The 22,174-nt window shown below is 42.6% G+C and overlaps 1 protein-coding gene and 1 pseudogene across 2 annotated transcripts; one reads left to right on the top strand and one right to left on the bottom strand.

The window, feature by feature from the left end:
* The first annotated feature begins 9,942 nt into the window (after window positions 1-9,942).
* LOC308358322 (L-lactate dehydrogenase A chain-like) lies at window positions 9,943-10,958 on the top strand (annotated as a pseudogene). Its single transcript has one exon. The product of its transcript is annotated as an L-lactate dehydrogenase A chain-like (transcript).
* A 1,122-nt stretch (window positions 10,959-12,080) lies between these two features.
* Window positions 12,081-13,161, bottom strand: LOC308358427 (vomeronasal type-1 receptor 2-like; the record flags this gene model as incomplete). The annotated part of the gene is made up of 3 exons (XM_080828608.1): window positions 12,081-12,311; window positions 12,395-12,897; window positions 13,158-13,161. 3 exons carry the CDS (start codon window positions 13,159-13,161, stop codon window positions 12,081-12,083), a joined length of 738 nt encoding a protein of 245 aa, XP_080684734.1.
* Between the last annotated feature and the right edge of the window lie 9,013 nt (window positions 13,162-22,174).

Raw genomic sequence — 22,174 nt, 5'->3', positions numbered from 1 at the left:
ATCTGGGGCTCCATTCCAGGACCCCAGGATCATGACCTGAGCCCAAGGCAAAGGCCAAATGACTGAGCCACCCAGGTGCCCTGATGATGATGCTTGTCTTTTATTACACTATCAACACAAACACACTGTATGACAGAAAGAAAACAACACTCATTTCTGAGACTACTATGATGAGGGCTAGAAGCAAAAAATGTTCACTTGTAGTCCAGAGGGCTGACCTACAGCTGGCATAGTATTTCTGTTGTTGTAGTTTTAAGATTTTATTGCGTGAGAGAGAGCATGAGCAGGGCAGAAGGAGAGGGAGAAGCAGACACCCCACGGACCAGGGAGTCTGATGTAGGCTCAATCCCAGGACCCTGAGATCATGACTTGAGCCAAAGGCACACCCTTAACTGACTGAGCCACCCAGGCACCCTGCTTGCATAGAGGGTACAAATTGCTACATTCTCAGTGGATCTTGGGACTACCTGTACATCTCCCCCATATTAATATCAAGTGGAATAAGTGCCTAAAGAATCTTGCAAAAGGAGTTTTACAAGTACAGATTCAAAGAAACATTTATGATGTTATACTCCCTGCACAGCCCCTCCCCAATGAACATTAAGCACAGAACCACCAGGTTGATGCAGCCAAAGTGCAGCTCTTCCTGCCCATTGATACGGTGCTGTTAAAATAAACTTACTCGGGCACCTGGGTGGCTCAGTGGGTTAAAGCCTCTGCCTTCTGCTCCGGTTATGATCCCAGAGTCCTGGGATCGAGCCCCACGTCAGGCTCTCTGCTCAGCAGGGAGCCTCCTTCCTCCTCTCTCTGCCTGCCTCTCTGCCTACTTGTCATCTCTGTCTGTCAAATAAATAAATAAAATCTTAAGAAAAGAAAATAAACTTACTAACTTGCACCATATATCCTCTCAAGAATTCTCTCTTTCTTGGCCATTGTAGTCAATGATCCTGTACCATAGTAGTTCATTGAAAAATTTGATTAAATTATGATTTGTGTTGTATTAGATCTCAGGATTTTAAGATACTCAAAAATGTTCATTATGTGATTCTTGGTTTGTTTGTTTCTGAAAACACAAAGAAGTAAATAGAAGAGTAAGTCTGTGATAGGAGTGTCCAGTAGAAGAAAAACTATGAGATGGCGGGTTGACTGAATGAGAATCTCCAACCCAGAACTCATATATACCAACTACACAGAAGTGAGAGCCCTCCTTGTCCAGTGCAAACTGATGGATTTGGGATATGAGCCATTTGTCAAGAAAGAATTCTTGAGATGTTTTTGATGTGAAATATTGGGGTTCGATAGTGAATTATGAAAAAAACAATTATTGAAATATCATTGGTGCAAAAAAATGTGGTCTTATTAAAGCATGGGTCAGGACCTTTTGGTGAAAGAGCTGCACTGGGGTTGTAAGCAGTGACTGATTCCATACTTTCAAATGGGGAGAGGGTTAGGGATGGTGGAAGTGTCTAAGGAATTTGGAGTCTAGACTCCTGGGACCTTGTCAGGAGACCCATCAGATATCTATCAGTGGGCCATATGCTTGGAAGATGATGGCCAACACGTATTCGGGGAGTAGAAATAAAGGAAGTTTCCAAAAGGATTTTCATATGTTAAAGAGGACTTAGAGGATCCTGGAGGTCTGGCTGCCATCAGGCTAAGGCTGCTTTTCACTTCCAACAAATCATTAACATTGAGGCAGTTATGAATCCCTTGAGGAATGCCATACCCTGCTTGTCTCAAGAATTTATCAATGGGCTGCAAGTTGAAGGAAATATATCCACACTTCGTAGGACTTTGTTCTCTTCCTCAGAAACTATAAGCAAGGGGCACCTAGGTGGCTCAGTTCATTAAGGGTCTGCCTTTGGATCAGGTAGTGATCCCAGGATCCTGGGATGGAGATTTTCCTGGGGCTCCTGCTCAGTAGGGAATCGGCTTCTACCTCTCCCCCACCCCTAATTCTCATGCTCTCTCTCAAAATGTAAATAAAATATTTTTTTAAAAAAAGAAACTCGGGGTGCCTGGGTGGCTCAGTGGCTTAAAGCCTCTGCCTTTGGCTCAGGTCATGGTCCCAGGGTCCTGGAATCGAGTCCTGCATCAGGCTCTCTGCTCAGTGGGGAGCCTGCTTCCTCCTCTCTCTCTGTCTCCCTGTCTGCCTACTTGTGGTCTCTGTCAAATAAATAAATTAAATTAAGAAAAAAAAAAACTAAAAGCAAGAGAAACTCAGAACAAAGAAGTTTCCACCTGGAAGGCGATGGTTGCTGCATGTGGCTCAGAACATCTAAGCTCCTTACAAATAATAAGAGGGAAAATATAAACATTATAAGGGATGAATCTGGCAGACAGCACTAAGCCAATAAAAGCAGTTCACATCAGGTGTATAGAAACAAATTGCTATCAGTGCCTAAGGCACACCCAAGGACACACCATCGCGGGTGTTTCCTTAGAGTCTGGAAACAGGAATTCAGAATAAAATCTAATTATGAGAATGCAGTGGATTTATACACACTTCAATCACATGTAGATTCTGTAGAGGCTGCTTTTAGGCAAAGAGGCTTGAGTAAAGGAGTGGAGAAAGTGCCCATAGCGACCCTCCCGCTGAGTCCAGATAACCCCAACAGGGGGCCCACCTCAAGGTAGCCATAGGCCCTAACAACCAGGTACAGTGATGAATAAAGGGCCTTAAGTCCCCACAACTCCTCACTTCCCCCTTTCAACACAGCCCCACTCACTGCATCCTGGCAGCCAGCCTCTGGCAGGGTGTTCAGTCAATTTATGTCTCCTCTGTTCTCCCTCAGGTGCATTCATCTCAATACCCACATGACTGGCTTCCTCCCAATCTTTGACCCATGTTTGGGGTCCCCATCTGACTGTCAGAGGCATTGAGACACCAGTTTCCATGACCTGTATTAGCTAGTATGTTTTATTTTATTTTTTTTACTTTAAAGATTTATTTATATTTTAGAGAGAAGAGGGGAAGTGCTGAAGAAGAGGCAGAGAGAGAATCTCAAGCAGATTCCCTGCTGAGCGTGGAGCCAAAATAGGGCTCCGCTCAAGGACCCTGAGATCAGGACCTGTTCTGAAATCAAGAGTCTGACGCTTAACCCACTGAGCCATGCAGGCGCCCATCTAGTATATTTTAAATAGAGTATCCTTTTCACATTCTAAAGAGCAAGACTCACTCCCTGCTTTTTCCCCAAGAACTTTCCAAGATATTCTGGATTTCATATCTATTATGTTGATTTGGGCATTTTCTTATTCCTGGGCTATGCAGAGCTGATAAAGCATCCACAGGGGACCTAAATGAGAAATGTTTTCCTTCGCTGAGATCCCAAGGACAAACCTCAGCAGCAATAGGAATCTTGGATTCAACACCTTCCCCTCTAGATCTGTCACCAACGGAATATTTTCAACAGTTGCAGGTTTTCATTGAAATTGACAGCTCTTGATACCATGTTGGAACCCAGGTTGGAGACACAGGAGACAAGTCTCTGGGATATAGGGGAGAAGTGTTCTGATGACCTAGCATTCAGTTTCATTTCTGAAAAGGTTTTAAAAAATAGGTGAAAATATGAGGGAGAAACATCAGAACTAGAGGAAACATTTGCAGGTTCTAAATGCAAGGAATTTCAGGAGAAAAGCATGATACAGACTCTCCTGGGACACCAAGCTTACCTGAGAACTGGCCATTCTTTCTCCTTGTCCTCTAGATTTGTTTCTCACAAGCTTTTTGTGGAGAAATCACAGCTGCATCATGAGAAAATGCCCATAAAGCCACCAGTAGGACCTCTTCACCTGTAAACTATCTGCCCAAAGGCAGGACCCAGAAATGCAGACTAGTCCCAACTTCTCCGTCCTTTGTGTCAGGAGCTATTCAGGAACTGTGACTTCCTATTTTACACGCAATCCCTGACTTTTCCTTCTCTGCTTCTAGGGGTCCTCTGCTCCAACAGAACCCACAAATTCACTACAGCATAGGAATCATGTGCTGCAGGGACCTGACCCTCCAGACTCATGTAGCAGAGACCCTGTTACCTCTCCGTGAGCCAAAGCCGCCTCTCTGGTCTCATAAAAACCACCTGAAGCCCTCAGGATTACCCCTGGCCTCACTGTGAATCACCTGGAGCCCTTAATTAACAAAGCACTGTTGTTTCCACCCAAACCAACTGACAGACTCTGAGGGGGAGGCCACCAGTGATGATAATTTTGAAATCCCACATGTGATCCTACTGGGAAGCATTTGGGAGGTGACCTTTGCCTAAGCATGAGAACCAAGGCTGTGGTTGTGACCACATTTAGATCCATACCTTCTCCACTGGTCTCAGCTTCTGGAGACTGACACCTTCTCCCTCTTTGGGGAACACAGAGGGAGACACCTTACAGATGAAGTTTCCCCTTATAAATCCAAATGCCTCTTTCAAAAGCAAACAAATACTGGGTTTCAGAGCTTTTCCTTTATCTGGTGTTTCTTTAAAATACCAGCCTCAATTCATCCTTGGGCCAAAGAGACATATTTTAGGGTGACAAAATGCTCCCATTTCAGTACGTAAATGTTTATTTTCATAAATACCTGCCACAAAGTTTTCCAAGGTGAATGTACTTTTTACTCTCCTAAAAGTAATATATGAAAATTCTAATTCCTCAACATTCCTTGAAATTTGGTGTTATCTTTTTCTTTATTGCACCCATTCTAGAAAATAGTGAGTGCTTTTTCAACTATACAAAATAAAATAGTCTTCCTATAGTTGTGTTGGTGACTGAATAGTAAACCACTTAAAAGCATCCGGTTGCCATGATTATCTGTTTTTTTCTTTGGTTTTTTTTTTTTTTTTTTTTTTTATGTTGAGTCTGAGGAGTTCTTTATAGATCTTGGATATCAGCCCTTTGTCTATAGTGTCATTGGCGAATATCTTCTCCCATTCCCTAGGTTGCCTCTTTGTTTTGTTGACTGTTTCCTTTGCTGTGCAGAAGCTTTTTATCTTTTTTAAAAAGATTTTTATTTATTTATTTGACAGAGAGAGATCACAAGTAGGCAGAGCAGCAGGCAGAGAGAGAGGGAAGCAGGCTCCCCGCTGAGCAGAGAGCCTGAGGCAGGGCTCCATCCCAGGACCCTGAGATCTTGACCTGAGCCAAAGGCAGAGGCTTAACCCACTGAGCCACCCAGGCACCTCCAGAAGCTTTTGATCTTGATGAAGTCCCAAAAGTTCATTTTCGCTTTTGTTTCCTTTGCCTTTGGAGACATGTCTTGAAAGAAGTTGCTGTGGCCGATGTCGAAGAGGTTACTGCCTGCATTCTCCTCTAGGATTTTACATCACAAAATGGGCAGAAGACATGAACAGACACTTCTCCAAAGAAGACATACAAATGGCTAAAAGACACGTGAAAAAATGTTCATCATCATTAGCCATCAGGGAAATTCAAATGAGAACTACATTGAGATACCACCTTACACCAGTTAGAATGGCCAAAATTAATAAGACAAGAAGCAACAACTGTTGGAGAGGATGTGGGGAAAGGGGAACCCTCTTACACTGTTGATGGGAATGCAAGCTGGCGTAGTCACTTTGGGAAGCAGTGTAGAGATTCCTTAAGACATTAAAATACTGGGCGCCTGGGTGGCTCAGTGGGTTGGGGCCTCTGCCTTCGACTCAGGTCATGATCCCAGGGTCCTGAGACGAGTTCTGCATTGGGCTCTCTGCTCAGGGGGGAGGCTGCTTCTCCATCTCTCTCTGCCTGCCTCTCTGCGTGCTTGTGATCTCTGTCTGTCAAATAAATAAATAAAATCTTAAAAAAAAATTAAAACATTGAAAAAATAAAATTAAATTGAGATGTTAAAAAAAGTTTCCATTTATAGGTACAGTTTTACCCCATAGTCAATGTCAACAATGAATGAAGATCTAGAAATCTTAATAAATGCAGAGGTACGGTAGACTCTGCCCTTCTGGTTGAAACAGAAGCCACCACCCCCTTCCCACTATGAGAACGGTGGGCAGACGTGAAGGTCCTACCAGCCAGGACAGGTGAGGAGAGGAGGCAGCCAGACCCTGAGATATGAGTTCAGGAACCTGTGACCTCACCAACCTCCTGACCGCACTTATCATTTCTCCCACAGCGGCAATCAGAGTGCAGGCTGGGAGGGAGAAAGTTTCCAAAAACCTTTTTCCAGTCGCTAATTAAAAAAAAAAAAATCAACCAAACAAAACAATTACACGTTTCCTTTCATTGTCTCCCAAGGGAGCTTTGGAACATTTGAGAAAGACTCTTTCTCCAGGATCCCTACAGGCAGATGCTGGCAAGCACTGGTACATCTGAAGACCATTATCGCAACACTGCAATGAAGTGGGCAGGAAACTCTGGGGTCTGACAGGTGAGGAGGCACATGGGTCTCCTTGCACTCACAGAGAACATCTGTAAGAAGTCATTCTGCCAGGAAAACATGTTCTTTCCTTCTCTTTGGACTGTCATGTGCACCAACACGTCAGTTATGAGCAGAGACAAAAATGAGCCAGGCATCCCCTGAGGATTTCCGGACAGATGCAAGTGAAAGCTATCCACAACACCGATATTTCGCGTTAGAAATCAGTGGACTTAATCTGCATGACTCCGTCCCCTTGTTGAGTCCTTGGCATAATTCAATGCACATTAATATGAATGTCTTACAGGAAGGTGAACAGCGACACTGACCCCACTCATGACAGGAACAACAGATGGAAGAAAGAGGGAAGTCTCAGAAGAGCCCGTCACAAATAAAAGCATTGGGGTCAGACTTTAAGAGGCAGATTGTACTACATTTTTTTTTATGATTTTATTTATTTATTTGACAGAGAGATCACAAGTAGGCAGAGAGGCAGGCAGAGAGGGGGCAGCAGCCTCCCTGCTGAGCAGAAAGCCAGATACAGGGCTCAATCCCAGGACCCTGATATCATGACCCGAGCCAAAAGCAGAGGCCCAACCCACTGAGCCACCCAGGTGCCCCAGATTGCACTACTTTTATCGATCACTTAACCCAACAGAACTTACCGAAATCTAGAGTAGTGAAGGATTACCATAGTTCTCACCACTTGATTTTTTCCCCAGAATTGTTAACAATAAGTACTGATTGAAATCCCACTGAGCGGGGTCCAGGCATTAGCATGGGTCCTGTGAGAAATCCTCAGCCACATTCCTGAATGTCAACCATCTCTGAGATAAATAATGTATTTATCATGTGGCCATTGTGCAGAGTTTGTCATTTTACCTAAGAGAGTTCAGAGAACTGACTTAGGTGAGTGGCATGAATTACACACTAAGATGATTAGACACAAAAACACTCCCTGATGTTTACCCTAATTCAGAGGAAAGAGGACAGCATAAGGTTCACAAAACCCTGATGAATACTACTTCCAGGGATGGTAAAATGTATTAGGGCATCAACACAGGCATACATGGTTATGTTTGGTCTCTCTATTTATATTGTAAGTTGTGTATCTTTCTGAATGGGAGTCATGGTGAGTCAGAAGTGCACTTCTCAAAAATTTAATGTATACAGCCACAAGCTGGAGATCTTATTCAAATACAGGCTCTGATTCCGTTCTGGGGTGGGACCTGAGTTTCTGCATTTTTTTTTAAAGACTTCATTTTATTTATTTGACAGACAGAGATCACAAGTAGGCAGAGAGGCAGGCAGAGAGAGAGGAGGAAGCAGGCTCCCTGCTGAGCAGAGAGCTCGACGTGGGGCTCGATCCCAGGACCCTGGGATCATGACCTGAGCTGAAGGCAGAGGCTTTAACCCACTGAGCCACCCAGGCACCCCACTTTTTTTTTTTTTAAGATTTTTTTTTTTGAAAATGTATTTATTTTAGAGTGAGTGTGTAAGAGGGGAAAGGGTCAGAAGGAGAAGCAGACTCCCTGCTGCACAGGGAGACCTACGTGGGGCTCAATCCTGAGACTCTAGGATCATGACCTAAGCCAAAGGCAGATGCTTACCTGACTGAGCCACCCAGGCGCCCCTAAGGGCTTCACTTCCGAATAGCAAAGAAGTAAAATCTTGAGGGAAATAATCATGTGTGACTTAGAACAGTTTTATGGAAATTATAGTTCCTTTTTTTTTTAAAGATTTTATTTATTTATTTGTCAGAGAGAGTGAACACAGGCAGACAGAGTGGCAGACAGAAGCAGAGGGAGAAGCAGGCTCCCTGCTGAGCAAGGAGCCCAATGCAGGACTCGATCCCAGGACGCTGGGATCGTGACCTGAGCCGAAGGCAGCCGCTCAACCAACTGAGCCACCCAGGCGTCCCCATAGTTCCTTTTTTAAAAATATTTTATTTATTTGACAAGAGAAACAGATTACAAGTAGGCAGAGAGAGAGGGGGAAGCAAGTTCCCAGCTGAGCAGAGAAATTATAGATTCTAATATATGACCACAATCTTTTTTTGAATATTTCCCTAGGTATTATTCAAAGAGCTTTCATAATTAACACATAAAACCACAAAAATAATCTAAGAGAATATTATTTGTCAACTTTTATGAGACTATTCTGTCAAACATCCAGTAAACAGAAGGGCCTGGGTTTTAACCTCATTTGTGAGATGTAGAATTTATCCAAAAGGACCACATTGGTCAATGTACAGAAAGGTGCTAAAAGACTATTCTTGACAGGTTTTCTAACTGAGAGGAGTAATGTAAAGAAGGTAACATCACAGAACTCATCTAGCAGCTTTTACATTTTATGCACATATTGATACATTGACAAGATAATTACATACACTTTAAAAGAGGTAATGTAGAGGCACCTGGGTGGCTCAGTGAGTTAAAGCCTCTGCCTTTGGCTCAGGTCATGATCCCAGGATCCTGGGATTGAGCCCCACATCGGGCTCTCTGCTCGGCGGGGAGCCTACTTCCTCCTCTCTCTGTCTCTGCCTGCCTCTCTGCTTAGTTGTGATCTCTCTCTGTCAAATAAATAAATAAAATCTTTTAAAAAAGTAATAATAATAATAATAATAAAGTTGAAACCCCTATAATTTAATTTATTCACAGATATCTACATTAAATTATGTGTGAGTTGATATCTACTGTTTCTTTCAAATGTCTCCATTTGCTCTGGTGGGTGATTTCAAAAGCAGGAAAATTCATTAAACAAAACAGACTCAATAGATTCATGTCTCTGGTCTCCAAATTGCTACTCCTTTACTAATCCAAGCTTGATGAAGACTTTCTTTATAAGCTTGTCTCCTCAAATTGGATGCAGACACCCACCCTAAAATCTGCTTCTTAGCAACCAGCCAGTTGGCCCCAACACCTAACCCAGAACAATCTACCCTCTGCAGACCCTACAAATTGATTCATTTTTTATCACAGACATAAAACATTTATTTAATATTTGCTTTCCACCTCTACGCTTTTAAAACTTCAGCTAACATATCGTCCTGCAAGATTCTCCTTCATCCCCTGGAGTTCACAATTCCAATGTTCAACTGAAAACATTTTTAATATGTTCATCTTTCTCTACACACATGTTTTCTTATTTCAAACACCTACCATTCTCTAAGGATGTAAGACACAATTTGCACAACCTGGATGTCACTGTCCTTCAAAACTAAAACCTAATTTTCCCCCAGCTTTACCTCAGGCCACTTGCATCCCAATACAGAACCTAGAACCCTCTACCCTGAATGCTCTGAATGGTCATCCCACATGTTATTCCTTTGAAAGGCACTGGCCTATCTAGGAAGAAGTAGAGAACACCTCCACCTCCCCCCAAAAAAGGCACTGGCCTTACTATCACATGGCCAGTAAATCTTGAGAAAATTTGGTATCTCACATTAAAAATTACATATCTGAGCCTCGCGGTTCCATTTAAGGCCCCTCCCGCGCTCAGCTCTGAGTGTCGGAGCGGCTGCCGCCAAGTCCAGATCCAGTCTCACGCGCCGCGGACGCCCACCCTCCCGACGTGCACTCCCGATTCCTTTTGGTTCTAAGTCCAAAATGGCAACACTCAAAGATCAGCGGATTCAGAATTTTCTTAAGGAAGAACATGTCCCCCAAAATACGATTACGGTTGTTGGGATTGGTGCTGTTGGCATGGCTTGTGCCATCAGTATCTTAATGAAGGACTTGGCAGATGAACTTGCTCTTGTTGATGTCATGGAAGACAAACTGAAGGGAGAGATGATGGATCTCCAGCATGGCCGCCTTTTCCTTAGAACACCAAAAATTGTCTCTGGCAAAGACTATAATGTGACTGCAAACCCCAAGCTGGTTATTGTCACAGCTGGGGCACATCAGCAAGAGGGCGAACGCCGTCTTAATTCGGTCCAGCGTAATGTGAACATCTTTAAGTTCATCATTCCTAATGTCGTCAAACACAGCCCAAACGGCAAGTTGCTTGTTGTTTCCAATCCAGTGGATATCTTGACCTATGTGGCTTGGAAAATAAGTGGCTTTCCCAAAAACCGTGTTATTGGAAGTGGTTGCAATCTGGATTCAGCCCGGTTCCGTTACCTAATGGGGGAAAGGCTGAGAGTTCACCCGTTAAGCTGTCACGGTGGATGCTCGGGGAGCACGGAGACTCCAGTGTGCCTGTATGGAGTGGAGTCAACATTGCTGGTGTGTCTCTGAAGAATCTGCACCCTGACTTAGGCACTGATGCAGATAAGGAACAGTGAAAAGAGGTTCACAAACAGGTGGTTGACAGTGCCTATGAGGTGATCAAACTGAAAGGCTACACTTCCTGGGCCACTGGACTGTCTGTGGCAGATTTGGCAGAAAGTATAATGAAGAATCTTAGGCAGGTGCATCCAATTTCCACCATGGCTAAGGGACTCTATGGAATAAAAGATGATGTCTTCCTTAGTGTTCCTTGCGTCTTGGGACAGAATGGAATTTCAGATGTTGTGAAGGTGACTCTAACTCCTGAGGAAGAGGCCCGTTTGAAGAAGCGTGCAGATACACTCCGGGGGATCCAAAAGGAGCTGCAGTTTTAAAGTTTTCTAATGTACCACTTCACTGTCTAGACTAGGACAGGGTTCTAGTTGGAGGTTGTGTACATTGTCCTTATTATCTGATCTGTTACTTAAATAATATCAAAATGGCCTAAGGAAAAAACATCAGTTTCCTAAAGTTCTAAATAGGAATGGCTCACCAAGCCCTGCAGCTGTACCCTACTGCTGGATGATACCTGCCTTTGTAGTCCTAAATGGGTTAATCTCAGAGGCACCACTGCCAATGTTGCATATGCTACAGGTGCTCTTCAAACCAGATGCGAATTTCCTGTGTGTTCTCTAACTTCTGGATCCTTCACCCGACACCCAACATGCCTAGTCCATCTTTTCCAGTCAGTCACATCCTGGGCTCCAACGTATAAATTCATTATTGCATGTACTGTGCATAACTGTTCCAAAGGATCTTACTTCGTGTACCATGTACGTCAGAATATAGTGTACATTGGGACACCTGGGTGGCTCAGTTGTTAAGCTGCTGCCTTCGGCTCAGGTCATGATCCCGGTGTCCTGGGATCGAGTCCCGCATCGGGCTCCTTGCTCGGCAGGGAGCCTGCTTTCCCCTCTCTCTCTGACTGCCTCTCTGCCTACTTGTCATCTCTGTCTGTCAAATAAATAAATAAAATCTTTAAAAAAAAAATATAGTGTACATTGCCATATAAAAGACCATGCAACTAAGTGTCATACCAACTAAAATACCAAATAAAATTTGAACAGTGACTTTTTTTTTAAAAAAAATTACATATCCAAAGACATTTCCAGTACCTCCACAGTATTTCAAGAATGTTTTGTTTATTGGACTCTGAATTTCTCCACTACAGCCATTAATAAAATGCAATTACATAAGTACTTCCATAATAATTACACAGAATTTCATTTACAAGTGGCCATTAGTCACTATTGTTGTAGCAGAAATTTCTGTGTTATTCAAAACTTGATATAAAATGAGACCAACTATAATTTTGCTGAAGATTCCTTGAAGAATGAGTGTATAAGCAGCAGAACACAGTGCAAACCAGATAGTTTATATTTTTCTGATGAGATGAGGGAATTGTGTATTTCTTCTCGGGCACACAGAAAAGAGTCTGGATACACAGTGGTGGTGACTCAAGGAACAAAGGGGCAGACAGTTGGAAAACATGCATTGATTAGGGCAGAAGTATTCATCAGCCACCAACTGGTCTCGCGAAAAATAGAAAAATACATGTAATTGATGGAAGAGAGGGTATAAAAAGACACAAAGTAGCTCACCAGCAGAAGGATGCTTTGGGTGGCTTTAATCTCAGGGGAGGATCTGGGGGACACTTTGGTCCTATAAATGTGTTGGACCTGCTGCTTCTGCCATACAGGGTGGAAACCATGAACCCACTGGCCCAAGTTATGAGTCCCAAGCACAGAACATCATGGGAGGATATCGATACCATATATAGTAAGTGTGTGTCTTTGTCGTGAAGTGCAGAGGCACAGTATCCAAACTCCATATTTTTTGAAGTGTTTTTGTTGTTCCATTTCTCAATCACATACACAGGAACCATAATATTTAGGTTTATATTCAGGATCCAGCAAAGGCTATTTGAGGGGCCAATGTACTGGGGAGCTTTCCCTTTAAGCGCTGGCCACCAGGAGTTCCAGGGGCTCATGGTGATGTCCTGGAAGACACTCAGGAGGCACATGGTGCCCACAGACAACCCCCTGGACACTCTGTGGATGAAGAAAACAACTTTGCATCCAAAGTCACTGAGAAAATATCTCAAGTCAAAAGCCTCCATGGTCTCTGGGATTCCTCTGGAGAGAATGACCAAGGAGTTAGTTAAAGTCAAGTGCCTAAGAAGCAAATCTGTGGACTTTGACCTGTATCCCCTTAAGCCAAGAGATGACGAACAATGACAGAAGAGCAAGAAGTTCCCAGGGTTGCAAGGACCATCTGCAATAGGAAGATTACAGCAAATTTCACATCCATTAAGGCCATTCTGTCACTCTCCGGGGCTCAGTGTTCGCATCCACAGAGAGAGGAGGCTGCATGAACACATGAGCCGTGGGCTGTTTGTGGAAAATAAATTCAAAATTCTCCCCTTGCTACTACTTTCCCCTGAGACTTTCTTTCCAATACACGTGTCTTCGTTAATTAATGATTTCTCAAGTTTGATGTATTTCTTTCTATAGTGCTCATTGATTCACTCTTACTCATGCTTTACCTATTGTAAATTACTTAGTATTTACAAGTATGTGCATTTTACAGCCAAGAATTTAATTATAATGAGGTTATATGACTCATTTAAATATTGCAATGGCCAGGTTGCAACAAAGTTGGGTGTTTACCAGCATGCTATACTCTCATAGCTACCTGGTCATATCTTTTTTTTTTTTTTTTTCTTAAGACTTTATTTGTGGGGCACGTGAGTGGCTCAGTCACTAAGCGTCTGCCTTCACCTCAGGTCATGATCCCAAGGTCCTGGGATGGAGCCCTGCACTGGACTCCCAGCTCAGCGGGAAGCCTGCTTCTCCCTCTCCCACTCCTACTCCCCCTGCTTGTATTCCCTCTCTCACTGTGTCTCTCTCTGTCAAATAAATAAATATTTTTTTTAAAAAAGACTTTATTTGTAACTAATCTCTATACCCAACATGGGGCTCACACTCACAGCTGAGTTCTTATTATCAAGAGCTGCACTCTCCACCAAGGGAGTCAGCCAGGTGCCCCTACCTGGTTGTATCCATAAATAACCCACTTTTATGCATGCATACATTATCATCTTTGAAATTCATTTCAATTTAGGTTTGGTTGTGCCAATTTCTCATTCTTGTTAAACTAATTGTTCCATTAACCATCATCACTTGTGAGTGAAGATGAAAACTTCGTAAGAACCTGAATATGGTCCATGAATAAAATGGATTTACCAAACATGGACCAGTGTTAATACAGCAACAGAAGTAATCATGTGATTTTTTTGGCCAATGGAACCCACCATCGAAATTATTGTGTAATATTTCACTTTTACCCTAAACTATGGGATTTGTAATTTAAATAAAACATGTAGAGATTGATAAAACATTTAGAGTAGGATCTAAATTATTCCTCATTAGAGAGCATACAATTAGCTGTGATTTAAAGAAAAAACAACTGAAACTAATCAATTTGAAAAAGATAATAAAATACAAAACAAGCATGCAAAATGAATCTCAAGGCATGAAATCTTGTGCACTGAATAGGAGAAATGCAAGGGTGAGCCTAAAAATTATTTGAGAACTTTGAAAACCATATAAAATATCAGAAGATACATTTAAGGGGCGCCAGGGTTGCTTAGTCATTCGGTGTCTGCCTTTGGCCCAGGTCATGATCCCAGGGTCCTGGACTGAACCCCCTCTCCCATTCCCTCTCCTGTGTTCCCTCTCTTGCTGTGTCTCTCTGTCAAATAAATAAATAAAATCTTTTTTTTAAAGATACATTTAAGCTGAAAACATGCTGAAGTCCTTAATTTTTCTGCTCTCCAAATCCCTCACATGTTGAAGTTACCTTTTCCTGAAAGTCTCCTGTCCTAACTTCACAGAGGAAAATTGTTCTTCCTTGATCAAAAGATTACAAACATTTTCAGGAGAGACATAATTACTATCTCCACTAGATTCATCAAGCATAAATACAAGAAAAACAATTATGGTTCTCCAAATGCCACTCAGTCCCATTGTTCACATTGAAATAGGATGTGCTAAGCTCCATGAAACTCATCATCACATGCACAGAAGTTTAATGAGGTAACTATACCAATCATGTCAATTTCTCTGTGGTTTCACAGCACAGACTGAATAGCATATTAATTTCTGAATTGCAGGTTTTTAAAAATATTTTATTTATTTTGCTTGACAGAGAGGGAGAGAGAGATCACAAGCATGCAGAGAGAGAGGGGAGGAAACAGGCTCCCCGCTGAGCGGAGAGCCCAACGTTGGGCTTGATCCCAGGACCCTGGGATCATGACCTGAGCCAAAAGCAGAGGCTTAACCAACGGAGCCACCCAGGTGCCCCTTCTGAATTGCAGTTTTAAGGACTGCAAACATCAGACTGTGTTACCACTTGCAATGAACTCCAATGATCTCCATCAGGGAGGGATATGCATTAAACTATGTTTGGAGCAGTTAGTCCCATGGAGGACCTCAGACCTGCAGTCTCTCTGTAACTCGGCCTGTGCCTCAGGAATTTTTGTTCCTATCTGTACAGCTCTGACATCAAGCCACTTTCTTCACAAGTAGAATCCTTTTTCCCGCCACGAGATCCAACCTGGATCCAGACCCTGATACACCTCCTTCCTTTACACATTGTGTCACTTGGACTGACATTCCAGTCTTTCCTGCTGCCAGGATGTGGGCTCACTGGGCCAGTCATGACAGCCCCTGCTTGTGTGTGGGAGGGAGGCAGCCAGTGTTAAGATAAGGGTTTGTGGTTCTGTGACCTCACATCCCCACAGAACTACAATTATCACTTCACCTCTCAGTGACACATGAGGCTACGTTTTTAAAGACTACATTTTTAAAACTTTCTCCCAGATCCCAATTCCCAGAAACAATTATAAGATCCTAGTGAGGCTCTGCAAAGAAACAAGTTTTGTGTGTGGGAGAAACTTCCTTTTTTCCACAACAGCTGGAGGCGGACAGGGTCTCAGGTGGCAGAAGCAGGAAATGTTTGCATCTGACAGAGGAGGGGCTGGAAGTGATCCAAATATATTTCACTGGACTCTGCACTTGCCTAAGAATTTCACTGCCTCCTTCCCCAGTAATTGTCTCTTTCTGCCAAGCCTAAGAACTGCAAAATAAGGAAGGAGATGGGAGGATATAGAGGGCCTGACAAGAATTCAAGGAAAGCGATACAAAGAGCATGGGATTGGCTAGAGATGCTTCTCCAGACTCAGTCCAATTGTTTGAAAAGCCTAGTTGATAGGGATATTTCTAGGAATATATATTTTATCAATACTGACCCAAAGAGAGATACAAATTCTAAGCTGAGCAATGTCTATAGAATAAGTGGCAATATTTACAGAAGAGGTCAATCACGAACACAGTACAAGGTCATATGATTTTATCAACAGCATCCTACTACTCTTAAATGTTAGATGTACCATTGCTATGTAGGTGATCCAAAAATATTGAAGGATGACACTTCCTAACAATTTCCAGAAATCTTACAAAGATAACCACAAATATTTCACACCCCTCCTATCTGCCTAGGGATCCAAAATTATGAAATATTATTTGCAAATATTGCTATAAAATATTATGGCATGATCAAGCACAGCTTATATCTATATTCATGGATAAAAAGACTAAATATTGTTAAAATGACAGGTCTTCCCAAACTGATCTGTAGAATCAATGAAATTTCAACCAAAATTCTGGGAAATTACTTGTAGGTATCAACTAATTGATTCTAAAGTCTATAGATACAGGCATAAGACCCAGGAAAGCCAGCCCAGTGTCAAAGCAGAAGAAAAAGTCAGAGGACTGACACAGCCCAATGTCAAGACTTAATATAAAGCTACATTAATTAAGGCAGTGTATCTCTGGTAAAATAATGGGCAAATAGCTAAATAGAACAAAACAGAGATCTTAGAAATAGACTAACTCAAATACAGCCAACTGTATTTGTTGGTCTCACAAAGGAGGTGAGGCAATCCAATGGGAAAAGGATAGTCTTGGGATGCCTGGGTGGCTCAGTCAGTTAAGCATCTGCCTTCAGCCCAGGTCATGATCCCAGAGTCCTGGGATCAAGTCCCACAGCCAGCTCCCTGCTCAGAGGGGAGCCTGCTTCTCCCACTGCCTACTGCTCCCCCTGCTTGCACTGCTAGCCCTCACTATCTCTGACAATTAAATAAATAACATCTTTAAAAAAAAAAAAAGATAGTCTTTTCAGCAAATGGCACTGGAACAAGTGGACAAGTGGACATCCACATCCAAGTAAAAAATAAACAAACAAACAAATAAATAATAAATATGCAATCTAGATACAGACCTTACATCCTTCACAAACATTAACTCAAAATAGATCACAGGGTGCCTGGGTGGCTCAGTCAGTTAAGTGTCTGCCTTTGGCTTGGGTCATGATTGCCGAGTCCTGGGATTGAATCCTGAATAGGGCTCCCTGCTCTGCAGAGATCCTGCTTCTCCCTCTGCCACTCTCTCTCTCTGTCTCTCATGAATAAATAAATAAAATCTTAAAAAAAAAAGAGAGATCACAGACTTCAATGTAAAACACAAAATTATAAACCCCGCAGAAGATAACAGGAGAAAATCTAGATGACCTTAGGTTCTATAACTGTTTAAATGCAATACCAAAGGTATAATCCATGAAAAAATAATTGCTAAGTCAGATTTCATTAAAATTACAAACTTCTACACTAGGAAAGAAACTGTCAAGGGAATGAGAAGATGAGCCAGGTATTGGGAGAAAACAAAAGACATATCTGACAAAGGACCATGATCCAAAATACACAAAGAACTATTAAAATTCAATAATAAGAAAACGAACAACTTGATTTTTTAAATGGGCAAAAGATCTATATGGACACCTCACCAAGAAGACACACACATAGCAAAAATGTATATGAACAGATACTTGGCACCATGCATTGTTAGAAAATTGCAAACTGAAACAGTGAGATATGTTAAGGGTACATTTGAGAGGTATACTCCAAAACTGACACCACCGAACACTAGGTGGGACAGCAGGAACTTGCATTCACTGTAGATGAGAAATGCAAAATGCGATAGCCACTTTGGACGAGAGATGAGGGTTTCTCACAAAATTAAATGACCTTCCACATGATCCAGAAATCACACTCCTAGGTTTTTACCCAAATGAATTGGACATTTATTGGGGCGCCTGGGTGGCTCAGTGGGTTAAAGCCGCTGCCTTCGGCTCAGGTCATGATCCCGGCGTCCTGGGATCGAGCCCCGCATCGGGCTCTCTGCTCAGCAGGGAGTCTGCTTCCTCCCTTCTCTCTCTGCCTGCCTCTCTGCCTACTTGTGATCTGTCTGTCAAATAAATAAATAAAATCTTAAAAAAAAAAAAAAAAAAAATGAATTGGACATTTATGTCCCCACAAAGTTCTGCACACAAGTGTTTACAGCAGCTTTATTCATTCATAGCTGCCAAAACCTGTAAGAAACCAGACGTCCCTCAGGAGATGAAAGAGTAACTAACTGTGGTCCATGCACACAGATTCTCGTCCATCCCAAAGAGAATGGAAATGAGCTATGGAGCCCTGAGAAGAAATGCAAGGACCTTAAATAAGTATTATTATTTTTTAAGATTTATTTATTTGAGGGCAGGGGGCAGAGGGACAGAGAGAATCCTCTATGCTGAGCTGAGCAGGGAGCCCCAGGCAGGGCTAGATCGCAGGATATGGAGAAGATGACCTGAGCTGAAACCAACAGTCAGCCGCCCAACCAACCGAGTCACCCACACACCCAGGCAGATGTTGCCTATCATGTGTACATGCCCATTAGACATGCCGGCAGGGAACAGGGGTGAGGAATGTGATCGTGGTGGGCTCTTCCGTGACTCGTGAAGCCCTGGAGGAAGAGCCTCTGCAGGGCTGAGTCACGAAGTCATCTTGTTCACGTGGAGCTTTTGGCAAAAGAGTAAAATGTGTATGTCCTCAATTCTCAGAGACATATTAATATGGCTCTGTCCGTATTCATGTTATAAAGCTGGTACAAACTAGTAATATTCCATAATGGAAAAACAAAAGAATGAGTTTGACCTATTATATATTAAATCTTATACAAGAAAAACAGAGAAACTTATTTTTAGTTCTTGTGAGACACTTAGAAATATTCACCACATATCAGACTACTAAGCAATATATATGCCTGTGCTCATGTATTCCATCAATCAGTACACCAGAAAATTAAAAAATAAAATACTAATTACAATAATGAACTGCTTTAATCTTAAGGTCCATTACATATACATGTGCGTACACACAAACGCACACACATTCCACTTATTTAATCAGTTAAAAATACATAGAATGTGGGGTCCCTGGGTGGCTCAATCATTTGGGTGTGTGTCTTTGGCTCAGGTTGTGGTCCCGGGATCCTGGGATGACACCCCAAGGCAGGCTCCTTGCTGGTCCAGGAGTCTGCTTCTTCTCTGCCTCCCTCTCCCTCTCCTTCTGCCCCTCCCCCCACCCCACCCCCGCAGCATGCGCGCTTGAGCACACACACTCTCTCTCTCAAATAAATATTTAAAAAATATGTAGCATGCACTTTTATTTTTCTATTTTAATTCTTATATCTTAGGAGTGCCTGGGCGGCTTAGTTGATTAAGCATTAGACTCTTGATTTCAGCGCAGGTCATGATCTCATGGTCATGGGATGGAGCCCCACATCAGCCTCTGTCAGATTCTGTGCTCAGCAGGAGTCTGCTTGAGATTCTCTCCCTCTTTATGTCCCTCCCCTGCTGGCGTACTCAATAAATAAATAACCTAAATAAATAATAAATAAACAAATGTTGATACTTTCATACACTTAATATTGTGAAACTATTTGATTATTTCTCATTGAGAATGTACTCATTAGGTGTATCTGTTAGGGTCTGTGGATCCAACATGGCAGGGTGGGGCGTTCCCCCACATGACACTAAGCAATTCAGACATGATCCACCCAGAGATAGCACTGGATTGCAGAGGGTAAGGGTTTCGTCCTACAGGATGGCCTCCTGAACCCTGTGTCCCACCCCAATATCCATTTTCCCCCCTCTCCTCCCACCATGGCCTCACTTTAGACGCCAGCTGCCAGCCCCAGGCTGCCACCTCTGCTTCTCACTGACCTGCCACAGTTTGATGGTGCCAACAGCTTCCTCCTCAGGTTCAATTAATTTGCTAGAGTGAGGGGGCCTGGGTGGCTCAGTGGGTTAAAGCCTCTGCCTTCGGCTCAGGTCCTGATCTCAGGGTCCTGGGATCGAGTCCCGCATCGGGCTCTCTACTCAGCAGGGAGCCTGCTTCCTCCCTTCTCTCTCTACCTGCCTCTCTGCCTACTTGTGATCTGTCTGTCAAGTAAATAAATAAAATCTTGAAAAAAAAAATTTGCTAGAGTGACTCACAGAACTGAAGGAAACAATGACATCCTTTGGCACATGAAGCTGTTGAAGTTCTACAGGTCAGGAACCTTTCCAGAAACTGGGCTCCCAGGTTTTTTTGGAGGTTTCATTACATAGTCATGATTGACAAAGACACTAGCCACTGGCTGATTCCAACTCCAGCCTCTCTCCCCTCCCCGGAAGTCAAGGGGTGGGACTAAAATTCCCAACCTTCTAATCACAGGGTTGAATCTCCTGACAACTCTGCCCTTTGGTGAAGGCCAAAAGTCACCTTCCTCAATAATGAGCCTACGGGCGGCGGGGGAGGGGGGGGTGTCTGGGTGTCTCCGTCATTGAGCAACTGCCTTTGGTTCAGGTCACAATCCCAGGATCCTGGGATTGAGCCCTGCATTGGGCTCCCTGCTTGGCAGGAAGCCTGCTTCTCCTTCTCCCACTCCCCCTGCTTGTGTTCCCTCTCTCACTGTGTCTCTCTCTGTCAAATAAACAAAATCTTAAAAAAAATAATAATGAGCCTCTCATTTCAATTCTATGACTCCAAAGCATCTTTAGGAACTGCAGATGAAAACCAAATATATCTGAAATAAATTTTGGTTACCTGAATGACCAAATACATACTTTGTATAAATCATGTATCATAGGAGAGAATACTCAGAGATGTTTAAAACACAACTATGTTACATCTAATTACTGGAAATGAGAAAAATTAGTAAGCTGGACCTGAAATGGGACTTCTGCAGGACAGGAAAACTGGAAGGGAATCAAGCTTTCTGAAAGATAGCATTTTGGAAAGAAGAAAAACCACTGAGTCACCAAGCCTACACGTTTTGGAAAGACTCTGGTTTCCCTCCCTTTTTTCTGGTGTTGAAGCAAAAATGAAGAAACTTTTTTTTTTTTTTTTTTTTTTTTTTTTTTTAAGGAAAGGGAAGGGCGCCTGGGTGGTTCAATCATTAAGCCTCTGCCTTTGGCTCAGGTCATGATCCCGGATCCCAGCTCCCTGCTCAGCAGGAAGCCTGCTTCTCCCTCTCCCAATCCCCCTACTTCTGCTACCTCTCTCACTGTGTCTTTCTCTGTCAAATAAATAAAGTCTTAAAAAAAAAAAAAAAGGAAAAGAGTTTATTTGAGCTCAAGTTAGGACAGTTGCCCCAGACACACAACCTTCACAAAGTAGATGCGCTCCAGGAAAGGAACATTTAGTACAGTGCTTTTTTGTATGTGAAGAGTTAAAAATAATCATGACAAAAGACATTCTGGAAAGCTAAGGACTTTACCTTCTTTTAGTATCTGCAAGGCTGCATGATTTTAATCTTTCAGGAACCAGGGAGGTTTTTTTCCTTTATCTTTTTGCTTGCTCCTTTTTGTTTTTTTCTTTTGTTTTTGTTGTCATTTTGTTTTGCTTTTTGATGCTCCAGGTTTTTTTAAATTTAAATTCAATTAGCCAACATATAGTACATCATTAATTTTTGATGTACGGCTCAATGATTCATTAGTTGTGTATAACATTCATCACATCACATGCCCTCCTTAATGTCCACCACCCAGTTACCTTATCCCCCTAAGCAACCCCGCTCCAGCAACCCTCAGTTGGTTTCTTATAATTAAGAGTCTCTCCTGGTTTTTCTCCCTCTCTGATGACTTCCCATTCAAATTTCCCTCCCTTCCCCTATAGTTTCTGGGCTATGTCTTATATTCCCTATATGAGTGAAACTATATGATAATTGTCTTTCTCTGATTGACTTATTTTACTTAACATAATACCCTCCAGTTTTGTTTTTAACAAAGCAGATGTACAATGTATAGTCAAGGCAGAAATAAAGCCCGCACTCTGAGGTTTTGCCAAGTCATTTTGACCTTGAAATGTTAAAGTATAGCTTCCCTGGGAGTCCAGGAGCAGGACCCATAAGCACTAAAAGTTGAAAAAGTCCTTTATTTTATCAGTGGAAATCCTAAAAAGACTCGGTCCACCAAACACATAACCCTCTCCTCTGTCCCCACCCTCCCCACACCTGGTATTAACCCACACCACATCCTTTGGGGTAATCCTCAAAGATGCCCCCTTACCTAGAGGTGGGAAGGTGGACTTAGGCCAGCACTCAGAATTCCCTATTCTCTCAGTTGT

This window comes from Martes martes (assembly GCF_963455335.1).
Source record: "Martes martes genome assembly, chromosome: 17".
NCBI lineage: Eukaryota > Metazoa > Chordata > Mammalia > Carnivora > Mustelidae > Martes > Martes martes.
This window is presented reverse-complemented; position numbering and strand designations above follow the sequence as displayed.